We start from the raw sequence: 12,184 nt of genomic DNA, 5'->3' as shown, positions 1-12,184 counted from the left end.
GGTGGGACTGGGAAAATCAGGAACAAGCCAAAGGTCAAGCTGAGTAGATGACCAAGAGCCAACTTGCTCCAGAGAGAAAGCCTCCCATATTGGCCTCCCTGCACACAGGAAGGATGGCTGGCTCCAACGGGTGGGTCAGCATAGGGCCTGGAATCTGGATGGGTGCTGCAATGTGATGAATTACCATGGGAGGCAGTGTGGAGCAAAATCCTTGCCACAAGGAGTATAGTGTCATACTATAGAATGCCATGGTGGTGTGTGTATGTAAGTGATAAGGGGACAGTTTGAAGAAGACTGTAGTTGGCTGTTGCACCACAAACAGGGGCGGAGCCACCATTGGGCCAACGGGTTCAAAGAACCAGGGCTGTGCCCAATCAGGGGCCGTGTCTTGTGGCCCCGACACGCCCCCTGCGTCTGACGTCAGGCACGGGGGTGCTAGTTTCGCTCCTGAGCGGGGGCCGCATGGCCCCTTTGGAAGTTAAACTCCAACTCCCGAATGGAGCCTCAAGGCTCTGTTCAGGAGCCAGACCACGCCCGCCGCGTCTAACGTCAGATGTGGGTACATGGCTAGCCCAACGTCTGGCATCAGGAGTGGGGGGCGGGGTCAGCTGGGCCACTGCTGCGGCCGCACACAGGCCACCAGCGGTCCCACTCCATGCCTGACCACAAACCTGAATGAAAGCCAATGGGTGGCTTAGCTGTGGAGTGACATCACAGAGAAAAGGCAGAAGACCCCAATGACTCCTGGCTGGGTGAGCAGAATGTAGTGTTGCCTGTAATAATTGTGGAAGATTCCATACCCCTCCAGTGGAGGAGCCAGGGAACGGAGGCTCGGTGTCCCTGCCATGCAGAAGCTATGCGTGCCAATGATACCCTTGTTTTTAAAAATCTCAACACAGTGGTGACAATGACAGGAGTTCACAGAGTGTTTGTGAACATCACGTGCAATGGGGGCATGGCTCAGTCTCTGGAGGGCCCATGCGAGCCCTCCAAAAGTCATTCTGAGACAGAGAACCATTCTTAGCCAGCTGGGTTTTTTGAACCTTTCTGCTCAATGGTGGCTCCGCCCCTTATACACCCTCCCCTTGTAGAAAAGGGGGCTCAAAGTTGACCTTAGTTTCCGAACTATACGAAAAGTCTGTGAACTCCTGTCATTGTCACTTATGTATTGAGATTTTTTAAAAAAAACACACACACAACAGTGTTATATACCTGAAAACATGTGGAGTTGCTTCAGAACTGGTTCAGGGGTTTCATGAGCCTGTTGTGTTGTCAGAGAATCATGTTGAATATATAGGCAGAGTATTTACCTGTAAATTCAGATATTGCTTCCATGCCCTCAAAAACATAATGCTTGAAAATGACCCTTTTAACTGGCACCTTTACCATCTATTTCAGTTGAAAATGGGCAGCTTCTGCACTCTAGTGGTCACAGGCTAATCTTGCAGAAACTCCGGTTTGTTTCAAATATTTATTTATGTATTTATGTATTACATTTATAAACCTAGATCTCACCTAGATCACAAGGCAATGTACACAATTTAAAACAAGAAATCAAACTTAATAAAAAATTTTATCTCTCTCTCTCTATATATATCTATATCTATATCTATATCTATATCTATATGAAAATATAAAAAGGCCTGAGAACACAGATGTGTCTTAAATGATTTTTTAAAGGCAGCTAGAGATGGAGAAGCTGTTACAGGGAACATCATGAAATCATCTCACTAAAATAACAACTGAATTGCGTAGCAAGGCAATCAGTCAGTCAGTCAATCAACAATCAATCACTCAATCAATCAATCAATCAACAAACAATCAATCAACAATCAATCAACAAGAAAGGACAAGCTAAGTTTGTTAGGGTTAGCATTTTTTAGGGTTTGATTTCTGGCTGGCTGGAAGTGGGTTTGTGTTTTTTTTGACAGAGCAAAGCAGTTAGTCTAAGTGGGGGCTAAGCTCCAGGTGAGTGACTCAGCTTTCGGGAGGGGTCACATTCCTGAAGTTACTCAGTTTGCCAGTAGTTCTTGAAGACAAGGCTCAGACCAGTAGAGATTTGTGAACAGAAATTTGCAAACAGATATGAAAGGAGTTTTGCAGGAGTTTAGCGGTGGTTTGGCGGGGAACCTGTTGGGGTGACACACAAGTGGTCCCCTTTCATCATAGAGTAGACATGCAGCATGATGAGAAGGTGAGTACTACCCCACTCCTGTAACTTATTTGGAGGACATAGCTTAGAACTGTTAATTAGCTGACAACTGCACCCAAGTCATTTATTCAAGTAAACAAAACCTATGTATTCTAAATAGCCAATATGAAGGTAGAATGCCAGCAGGGGAGGGAGTGCTTCCCAGTGTATTGCAGAGTGTTTCATGTATGACTATCTGCCTGAGGGGCAGAAGTCCTGAGGGTGTGCTGGGTGCAAAGAGTTCCTGGTTCTTGGAGAACAAGTTCGTTCGCTCAAAGCCAAGGTGGCTGACCTGGAGAAGCTTAGGAAGGCAGAGAGGTGTGGATGAGATGTTCAGGGATGTGGTAGAGGCATCCCACTCTCAGGCTGACAGTGCTTCTGCTTTCATGGAGAATGAAGGTTTCAGAAAAGGAGGGCTTCAGTCTGAGGAAGAGCGGGATGTTTCCTTAGCAGGGACCCCTTCCTTGTGTGAAGCAACCATATCCTCTTGCACAGAGGATACTCCTCCAGGGTGGGTGGGTGGGTGTGGGGACTCCTTGTAGTGGGTGATTTGATCATTAGGGGCACAGAAATATGGGTCTGTGACCCACATGTAGACCATATAGTGACTTGCCTGCCTGGTGCAAATGTTGCAGATGTCACACTGCATCTAAGTAGGCTGTTAGGCAGTGCTGGGGAGGAGTCAGCTGTCATGGTGCAGGTTGGCACCAACGATGTTAGGAAATGCAGTCAGCAGGTCCTGCAAGCCAAATTTAGGCTGCTAGCTAGCATTTTGAAATCTAGGACGCTTATGGTAGCGTTCTCTGAAGTGCTGCTTGTTCCATGTGCAGGGTCAGCAAGACAGGCATTGCTGAGGGGTCCCAATGCGAGTATGAGACGGTGGTACCAAGAGGAGGGGTTTAGATTTGTTAGGCACTGGGATACATTTTGGGGCAAGTGAAGCCTGTACAAGTGACTTTGCTTGCCACTTGTATAACTACTGAATTACTTCCAAAAAGGTTTTGACAAAGTTCCCCACCAAAGGCTCTTAAGTAAAATTAGTAGTCATGGGATAAAGGGACAGCTTCATGTGTGCAGAAGCACACCTAGGTAACTTTGGAGCCTGGACCTAACAGCCTTTGGAGCAACTTAAGCATCATTTTTTAACATGTAGGGTCTTGAAACCACACCACCCAGGACAGACTAAAGAGGATTTGGGGGCCCCCAGGAGGTGTGGAGGCCCTGGTCTTCGGCTCCGAAGTCCAGGGGTAAGAGCCCCTCTGCATGTGTGGATTGGTAACTGGTTGAAGGACAGGAAGCAGAGGGAAGGAATAAATGGACAGTTTTCACAATGAAGTAAGGTCCCCCAGAGATCCTACCCAGATTGCAGCTAGCAGGTAATCATCTTCCCCTCCTCCTCCTCCTCTTTTGTTTTGCCAACACACTACAATTTACTGAAAGTGCACACACGGCTTGGAGGCTGGCTGGACACTCCCCGCACCCTGATTTTGGTTGTCTGAAAAAGGCTATAGTCACTGCCATACCTAGTGAAATTTGTTAGCAGAGAACACTTAATTGATAATTACCATCTTCACGTTGGGCCACTTCAGCCTTAAATGTTCACACGCCCACCATCTTGAACTGGGGTGGATGACTTCATCACAAACTACACTGTTGAGGTGTCCCTATGTGTCTCTACAACTATACCCAATTTGGTTCACTGGGTACAGTTGGTGTACAACTGTAATGGCACAGTGGGGACGTAACTTGCCTAGGAAGCAAGAGATTGATGGTTTGAATCTTGCTGGTATGTTTCCCAGACTATGGGAAACAGCTATATCAAGCAGCAGCAATATAGGAAGATGCTGAAAGGGTTCATTACATACTGCACAGGAGATGGCAATGGTAAACCCCTCCTGTATTCTACCAAAGAAAACCACATGGCTGTGTGGTCGCCAAGAGTCGACACCGACTCAGTGTCACAACTAGGATTATTACAGTATGTCATATGGAAGTTAGACACCATGTAGTGGCATTTTTTAATTTTGCTTACACTACTTTCAGTTACACAGTATACTATTTTTCAGAATAGTATTTACAAATGACTGGACAATAACTGTGCAGCATCTGCTGTTCAGATACAGAAATAAATTAGTACAACAATTACCGCCAATGCCTTGCAAATGCTTGCATAAAGACAAATGCTTGACAACTGACATCATAATTTGAAGGCAGAGCTCTTCTCTTTCCTTTATCTGTTTCTCTGCTTCAACTTTTTAGTAAGGAGATTGAGCCAAAAACTTCCAGTTATCTTGGCTTTCTTCTTCATCATCCGGTTCCCTTTTCATAAGGTTGTTTAAATCGCCAAATCTGGAAGGAAGGAAGGGTGGGGTGAAACCAGCTTCAAATTAGGCACATGCTGCAAAGATGAAGATGTGTGTTCCCTCTGTCTTGGCCCTCACATTAACAGGGCCTTTCACATGAAAAAGAAAACGACAAGCTCCATGACTACCCATGAACACGTTTCATTTACAGCTAAGGAGAGGCCTTGTATGGCATCTGGAAGGGAGCCCTCCTATTACCCCCTCCCCTTTCTCCAAAGCAAGGGTCTTTTGGGGGGCATAGGGAAGGTTTGGGGACTGGCATGTAAGGGCCAGTGGTGAAGCAGACTTAGCTAAAGAGTTCTGAACCATACTTGAAATAAAACAGTATGCTTTGAATGTTGGAATTTGTATCATGAGCTCCCTCCAGTCAAAATCTTGCTATCTCTCGTTTACAAGTCCAGGAATTTCACCCATAGAACTCTAAGGGGAAAGTGCTGGGGACAGGGGCGGAGTCACCATTGTGTGAAAGGGTTCATGCCCCTGCATCTGACATCAGATGCAGGGGCATTATTTTGCTTCCAAATGGGGCCCTGCAGCCCTGTTTACAAGCAAAATCTGGCCAGCGCCGCATTCACAGTAAAAAGGCAGGGAGAGCCACTCCTGCCATGCTGTGATGCAGTGCTGGTCGGAATTTGCTCGCAAACAGGGCTGTGGGGCCCCGTTTGTGAGCTAAGCTACGCCCCGTGTCTGATGTCAGATGTAGGGTGTGTGGCTTAGCCATGTGCCCTGCGTCTGTTGTCAGATGCGTCTGATGCAGGGGGCGGGGCTAGGGCCGTGGTGGTGAACTGAACGCAGGCCGTCGCTGGTCTCCCTCTGCCCCTGGCTGGGGAGGACTAAACCTTCCAGTGTCTCATGTGTGCCTTCCAAGTTGATGCTGGACAAAGCTGAGCGCTGCTCAGTGGGAAGGGTCATGCCCATGTGGTGGAGGGACCTGTGTGGAATATTCAGCTTGAGCCAAAGCTTCACACAGACCGAATAAACAATTAGTCAGAGAGCTGCACACACTGAGGGTTGATGGGAGTTGTCACTAAACCTGGGCCTTGCAATGAAAACAGTGGTCTAGTATGGAAAGAGGTTTGCCCCTTCAAGTCTCTCATCATGTTTAGATCTGATCATCATGCCCTTTTTGGCTATGCTTTTCAGGGAACTCTTGGGCAATTATTGGATGGAGAATCTTGAACACTTCCTCTCCTCTCCTCAAAACACACCCTGAGACACATCCCTAGGTGAAGGAGGTTCTCTGTCTGCTTCTGAACCATAAGACTAAGCAGTAGATCTGCCTCTTTCAGCATTCCTGCCCTTGCCCAGCTGCCTACCTTAGTTACCTGTTTTTTGTAGCAGCAGTATCAGAAAAAATGGGGAGGGGGGAGGGACCAAATGGACCAAATACATTGAGGTGGTGGTGGGAAGGCTTTGTTCCACATGATAGATTTCTGTAAGAAGAAAAAATGACATATTCTTGCATTGCTTCTATCCTAAGCATACTACCACCAACGTATTAGTTTCGATTGAGCATACTTTTAAGCAAGTGTGCTTTGGACCACAGCCTCACTTTAACTTTAAGTTTATGATTCAGCCAGCGCTCCAGTATTGATGATGGAGAGGTTGGGTGAGGGATAAATTCTTTGTTTGGTGGGGTGAGGGCAGGAAACATGCTGGTCTAGAGGGAAGAGAGCTGGTCTTGTGGTAGCAAGTATGACTTGCCCCTTTAGCTAAGCAGGGTCTACCCTGGCTGTATATGAATGGGAGACTAGAGGTCTGAACACTGCAAGATATTCCCCTCAGGGGATGGAGCCACTCTGGAAAGAGCATCTAGGTTCCAAGTTCCTTTCCTGGCATCTCCAAAATAGGGCTGAGAGAGATTCCTGCCTGCAGCCTTGGAGAAGCCGCTGCCAGTCTGTGTAGACAATACTGAGGTAGATGGACCTATGTTCTAACTCAGTATATGGCAGCTCCCTATGTTCCTATGTGTGTGAAGCTAATTTATTTTTGGAGAAGAGAGCTAGTCTTGTGGTAGCAAGTTTGACTTGCCCCCTTAGCTAAGCAGGGTCCACCCTGGCTGTATATGAATGGGAGACTAGAAGTGTGAGCACTGCAAGATATTCCCCTCAGGGGATGGAGCCACTCTGGAAAGAGTATCTAGGTTCCAAGTTCCCTCCCTTGCTTCTCCAGGATAGGGCTGAGAGAGATTCCTTCCTGCAACGTAGAGAAGCCGCTGTTGTTCTGTGAAGACAATACTGAGCTAGATAGACCAATGGTCTGACTCAGTATATGGCAGCTTCCTATGTTCCTATCACATGAAACTCACTGGGTGACCCTGGGCCAGTCATGTATCCCTTAGCCTAACCTACCTCACAGGGTTGTTGTAAGGATAAAAATAAGCATGTTCTTCTGAGCTCCTTGGAGCAAGAGCAGGATATAAATGTAAAAATAAATAAATAAATAATCACATGCTGAAAGCCATTTGTTTTATCCCTCAGGCAGGTTAGCCATCTTTCAATTTTTTTACAAGTCCTGTATATAAATGAATGTCACCTTATTAATTAAGAAAAAGGGCAAGTTTGAGTGTAAAACTGTACCAGAGTTTGAGGGGCGGGCAGGTTTCTTGATGACCCAGTGGGCCCAGCCAATCAGTTGTTTGTTTTTTTATTTATTTAATTTATATATCACCTGACTCCAAAGGCTCTAGGCGGTTCACAAAAATAAACACAATAGAAACAGAATAAAACCAACTATTACAACAACAATTAAAAGATTTAACACATTCAGAGATTACAGCAATTTTTTTTTTAAAAAAAGTTTAAACAGCAATTAAAAGGTTAACACATTCAAAGGTTACTAAAGAGCACAGCCAGCCTGTGCTTCAGATTTGCAGAACTGTTTTTTCCCCTCAGCCCCAGTGAAGAAAGGTACATATAGACTGACTGTAGGAAAGATGCTTTCTGGACAGCCTCATCACTCTAAAAATATAATCTCTGGAATCCTCCTATTTTTGTTCAGACTGGCAGTCCTTGAACAAATCCTGGATGATCTGCTTTAGACTTCCAGAAATATGTTCTTTATTTGTCTGCCTTGTATTGTCAAATTCAGAAGTATGAAGATTATGCCAATCTGATTTAGCAATGAATTTAGGATTCATGTTCAATAAATGAACATTAAGTTAAGACATGCCATAATTGAATTCAGTAATAACTTAATCAAGAGTATTAAAAACTATTCACCTATTATTGCCTTGGATCTCTTGAGGTAGGCTGAAGATAAGCGACCTTCCAAATCGTTGTGGCAGGTTGGCAAGAGAATGGATGGCACTCTGGACCACCGGAGCCCTCTCAAGCCTGTGTGAGAAAGGAAGGGCCTGTCTTGAAAGGTTTTCTGCAAGTGCTCGTCCAAATCTGAGAGGCAGGTTGGCTGCTGGTTTGATGCTTCTCGCTTCCTGAAAGTTCCTGCCAAACCTCAGTGGCAAATTAGCAACTGAGCTCGCCACCTTGTGCACTGCTGGACTCATCTTTATGATGTTCTTCAATCCCCAGTCCTTCAGGTCTTCAAGGTTCAGGTTTTTCTGCTTTTCTTCTATAATGTCTTCAGTAGACTAAAAGTAAAAATAAGAAAATTATTTCTTGGTGATGATAAACTAGTGACATGTTACCTTTCTGAGATGCTGATTCGGCTTTTGCAGTTGTGGCCATTGCAGAAAAGAATTGTCATTGGATAATAATGATAAAACTATAGAACACCTTAAAGACACTAGGCATTTTGTAGTAGCTAAGTAAAAAAAAGAACAAACACCATCCACAGGCTGACAATCTAATAAAAACATAAGACAAAGAATATTAACATAAAAGTAATTAATGCAAACATCTTAATGGGCTTTTTTTGCGGGGGGAGGAGATACTTTCTCCAGTTCATTATCATAGCATATCACAGCGATCGTTCCAGCAACTACAGGACATACTGGACAGTAGTTGTTCCAGCAACTACCAGGGTCCAGCAACTATTGGACAACAGTGAGCTAAACATTTTAAAATGTTTTAGATGAATACTAAGCTAAGCAGTAGGGCTTCGCAAATGATGGAGGGAACGGTTTGCAGGGGAAATGCACAGTAAGTACAGTAATGAATCTCCAGACCTTAGGTAAGATCTACTTGTTGTTTCAATAATGTTTTATTTTATTTTATTTTATTTTATTTTATTTTATTTTATTTTATTTTATTTGACTTTTCCAATGAGTTGAGTCTAATGACACAGATAGTTCAGTGGCAGTTCTGCTCCTAAGCACACCTTTTAACAATGCATCTAGCCCAAAATCGAATTTGCTCTCTAAGTCAAAGGTGATGGCATGTTCCTTTCCCTCTTTAGACTTGGATTTGTGGGGGAAACAGTGCGATGCTTTTAATGGGTTCTTTGCGGACAAAATTTCCTGTATTCGGGCTGACTTGGACTCCACTGTTTTCGCAGAGTCTATTAAGGTGGTGTCCAGCAATCCCTTGCAGTATTAGATTGGATCAGTTTCAGTCTGTGATGCCTGATGACGTGGACAAGCTGCTTGGGGCAGTGTGGCCTCCTACTAGTTCTCTGGATCCTTGCCCGACTTGGCTGCTTCTATCTAGCAGGGAGATTGTTGGGGATGGCTTAGTTAATATCATTAACTCATCGCCGAGGGAGGGTAGGATGCCTCCTTGTTTGAAGGAGGCAATTATTAGACCACTTCTTAAGAAGCCTTCCCTAGATCCCTCAGTGAGGGACCGTTATAGGCTGGTCTCCAATCTCTCATGGTTGGGTAACGTGACTGAGAGAGTGGTGGCTAACCAGCTCCAGGAGGTTTTGGAGGAAACTGATTATCTAGACCCATTTCAAACTGGCTTTAGAGCGGGCAATGGAGTTGAGTCTGCCTTGGTCGGCCTGATGGATGACTTTTACTGGGGAATTGACAGAGGGAGTGTAACTCTGCTGGTTCTTTTGGATCTCTTGGCGGTGTTTGATACCATCGACCATGGTATCCTTCTGGATCGCCTGGGGGAATTAGGGATAGTAGGCACTACTTTGCAGTGGTTCCGCTCCTATTTCTCAGGCATATTCCAGATGGTGGGGCTTGGTGATAGTTCCCCTTTAAAATGGGAGCTATTGTATGGAGTCCCTCAGGGCTCCAGTCTGTCACCAATGCTTTTAATATTTACATGAAACCGCTGGGTGAGGTCATCAGGAGATTTGGTGTAGGGTGTTATCAGTATGCTGATGACACTGAAATCTATTTCTCCTCCTCCTCCTCCTCCTCCTCTGGAAATGGCATTCACTCCCTAAATGCCTGCCTACAGGCAATAATGGGCTGGATGAGGGATAACAAATTGAAGCTGAACCCAAGCAAGACGGAGGTGCTCATTGTGTGGGATCAGAATTTAAGGGATGAGTTAGATCTTACTGTGCCGGATGGGGTTACACTCCCCCAGAAGGAACAGGTACGCAGCTTGGGAGTGCTCTTGGATCCAGGCCTCACCATGGTATCTCAGGTGGAGGCTATGGCCAGGAGCGCTATCAGCTTTGTCTGATTTGACAGCTGCGTCCATTCCTTGAAGAGAACAATCTCAAAACAGTGGTGCATCAGCTGGTAACCTCCAGGCTCGACTACTGCAATGTGCTCTACCTGGGGTTGCCTTTGTACATAGTTTGGAAACTTCAGTTAGTTCAAAATGCGGCAGCCAGATTGTTCTCTTGGGTAACCCGGAAAGATCATATTATTCCCTGTCTTAAAACAGCTGCACTGGCTGCCGATATGTTTCCGGGCAAAATACGAAGTGCTGATTATTACCTTTAAAGCTCTGAAAGGCTTGGGTCCAGGCTACCTTAGAGAGCGCCTTCTTTGGTATGATCCCCATCGCTCATTGAGGTCATCTGAAGAGGACCATCTCCAGTTACCACCGGTGTGTCTGGTGGTGACTCGGAACTGGGCCTTTTCTGTAGCTGCTCCTGGTCTATGGAATGCATTCCTCGCAGATATCCGCAGTTTAGGCTCGCGTTTGGCCTTTAAGAGAGCCCTAAAAACTTTTTGGCCTGGCCTTCCAAGGCTTGTAAAGTGTTGTTGTTTTTAAATGTATTTTAATTGGTTTTAAATGGTTTTAATTGTTTTTGAATTGTTTCTATATTGTTTTTAGCACTGTGTTTTGAATTGTGTGTTTTTATGTCTTTTTAAAGTAGTTGTACACCATCCAGAGCTTCTGGATGAGGCGGTTTATAAATGTAATAAATGTCATACATGAAATAAATAAATAAATAAATAATATTTACATAATGCAATGTTCTTGGCCCTCACTGAAGGTTTTGAAATGTGTTAAGGTACTTTCCCATGCCCTGAAATGTGAGACTCTTATACTTCGAGATGCCTGAATTATATAATAGCCTGAAAATGAACATTGGTACACCTCTCCTTCAAAATGACAATTTCAAAATGTATTAAAAATGATGAAGCTACTCCAGAATGCCATTACAACAAATACTTAAAACACACCTTTTTAAAGAGGCCTTTTAATGCTCCATTTTTTGTTATATCTGGTAGGTTCTTTAGCTTTTTATAATGTTCAGTTTTTAGCTTTTAAAATAACTTGTAATTCGAACCTAATAATAAGTGTGGTTTTAACCTGACCCTTAACTTGTTTGTTCAACTTGGTTAATTTTATTACTTTTATTGTGTCTTGTATCTATTTTATTGTTATGAGCCACCCTGAGCAGTAGAGCACTTGAGGGGTGCAATAACACCTGTCTGCCTGTGTAAACAAGAAATTAATAATAATAATAATAATAATAATTAATAATAATAATTAATAATAATAAATAAAATAAATAATAATAAATTATATGCTGCTTTTCAACAAAAGTTTCCACAGTGATTTACATAGATGAATTATTTCAATTAAATAAGATGGATGGATCCCTGTCCCCAAAGGACTCACAATCTAAAAAGAAACATAAGATCGGTACCAGCAACAGCCACTGGAGGTAGGCTGTGCTGGGGGTGGATAGGGCCAGTTGCTCTCCCCCTGCTAAATAATACATTACCACTTTAATAAGGTGCCTCCAGTCAGCACTGGAGTCCAGTCAGCAGGGAACTAAGATTAACAGGTTTTACTTCATTGAACTACAGACACAAATTTATAACTTGATCAATAGATGTGTTTCAATATTTTCTCAATGGACCTCTTTATATGACAATAGCAGTGCAGTTTCTTAGCATCTTACCTCTGAATAGGTATCATCACTGTATTCTTCTCTGCTCTGCAAGCTGGTCATTACTGATCCATCGAGGCAGGTAGTTTTTGAGGCTAAAAGAAGACATGTGGCTAAAGTAAATAAGATTGATTTTTTCATTGAGATCATCTTCATTTCACCTAAAACAGTATTTACATAAAAGATCAAAATCTGGACAGCAGAAAAAGCTACCATCTTTTTATACTCTTAGACAACAACAAAAAAATTCTTACCATGACGCGAACCTTCATTTTAATATGAATTAGAGATGTTTCCTGAATGCATAGAGTGGAATTATATTTCATTAATTAAATATGGGGAAAATGTAGAGAATTTGTTTTGTGAACTTGTTTAAACAAAAGTGCTTCCCACTGAGAAATGCTGATGACTTTAC

General features: G+C 43.7%; 1 protein-coding gene across 1 annotated transcript; it reads right to left on the bottom strand.

Moving 5' to 3' along the window:
* Positions 1 to 4,308: 4,308 nt before the first annotated feature.
* On the bottom strand, positions 4,309 to 11,933 carry NPVF (neuropeptide VF precursor). The gene is made up of 3 exons (XM_053262116.1): positions 11,782 to 11,933; positions 7,776 to 8,143; positions 4,309 to 4,540 (listed from the first exon to the last, which is right to left on the bottom strand). Exons 1-3 carry the CDS (start codon positions 11,923 to 11,925, stop codon positions 4,447 to 4,449), a joined length of 606 nt encoding a protein of 201 aa, XP_053118091.1. The 5' UTR covers positions 11,926 to 11,933; the 3' UTR covers positions 4,309 to 4,446.
* Between the last annotated feature and the right edge of the window lie 251 nt (positions 11,934 to 12,184).

The sequence above is a fragment of the Hemicordylus capensis genome, chromosome 6, assembly GCF_027244095.1.
Source record: "Hemicordylus capensis ecotype Gifberg chromosome 6, rHemCap1.1.pri, whole genome shotgun sequence".
Taxonomy (NCBI): domain Eukaryota; kingdom Metazoa; phylum Chordata; class Lepidosauria; order Squamata; family Cordylidae; genus Hemicordylus; species Hemicordylus capensis.
Note: the sequence above shows the minus strand (reverse complement) of the source record. Positions and strands in the feature narration are given on the sequence as shown.

What these genes read in the sequence shown, in the direction of transcription:
- NPVF (XM_053262116.1), bottom strand. Translation starts at nt 11,925, where the DNA reads ATGAAGATGATCTCAATGAAAAAATCAATCTTATTTACTTTAGCCACA. An exon ending in GTGATGATACCTATTCAGAG is followed by an intron (nt 8,144 to 11,781) that starts GTAAGATGCTAA and finishes TTTTACTTTTAG; the next exon opens with TCTACTGAAGACATTATAGA. An exon ending in GAGATCCAAGGCAATAATAG is followed by an intron (nt 4,541 to 7,775) that starts GTGAATAGTTTT and finishes CCTTCCTTCCAG; the next exon opens with ATTTGGCGATTTAAACAACC.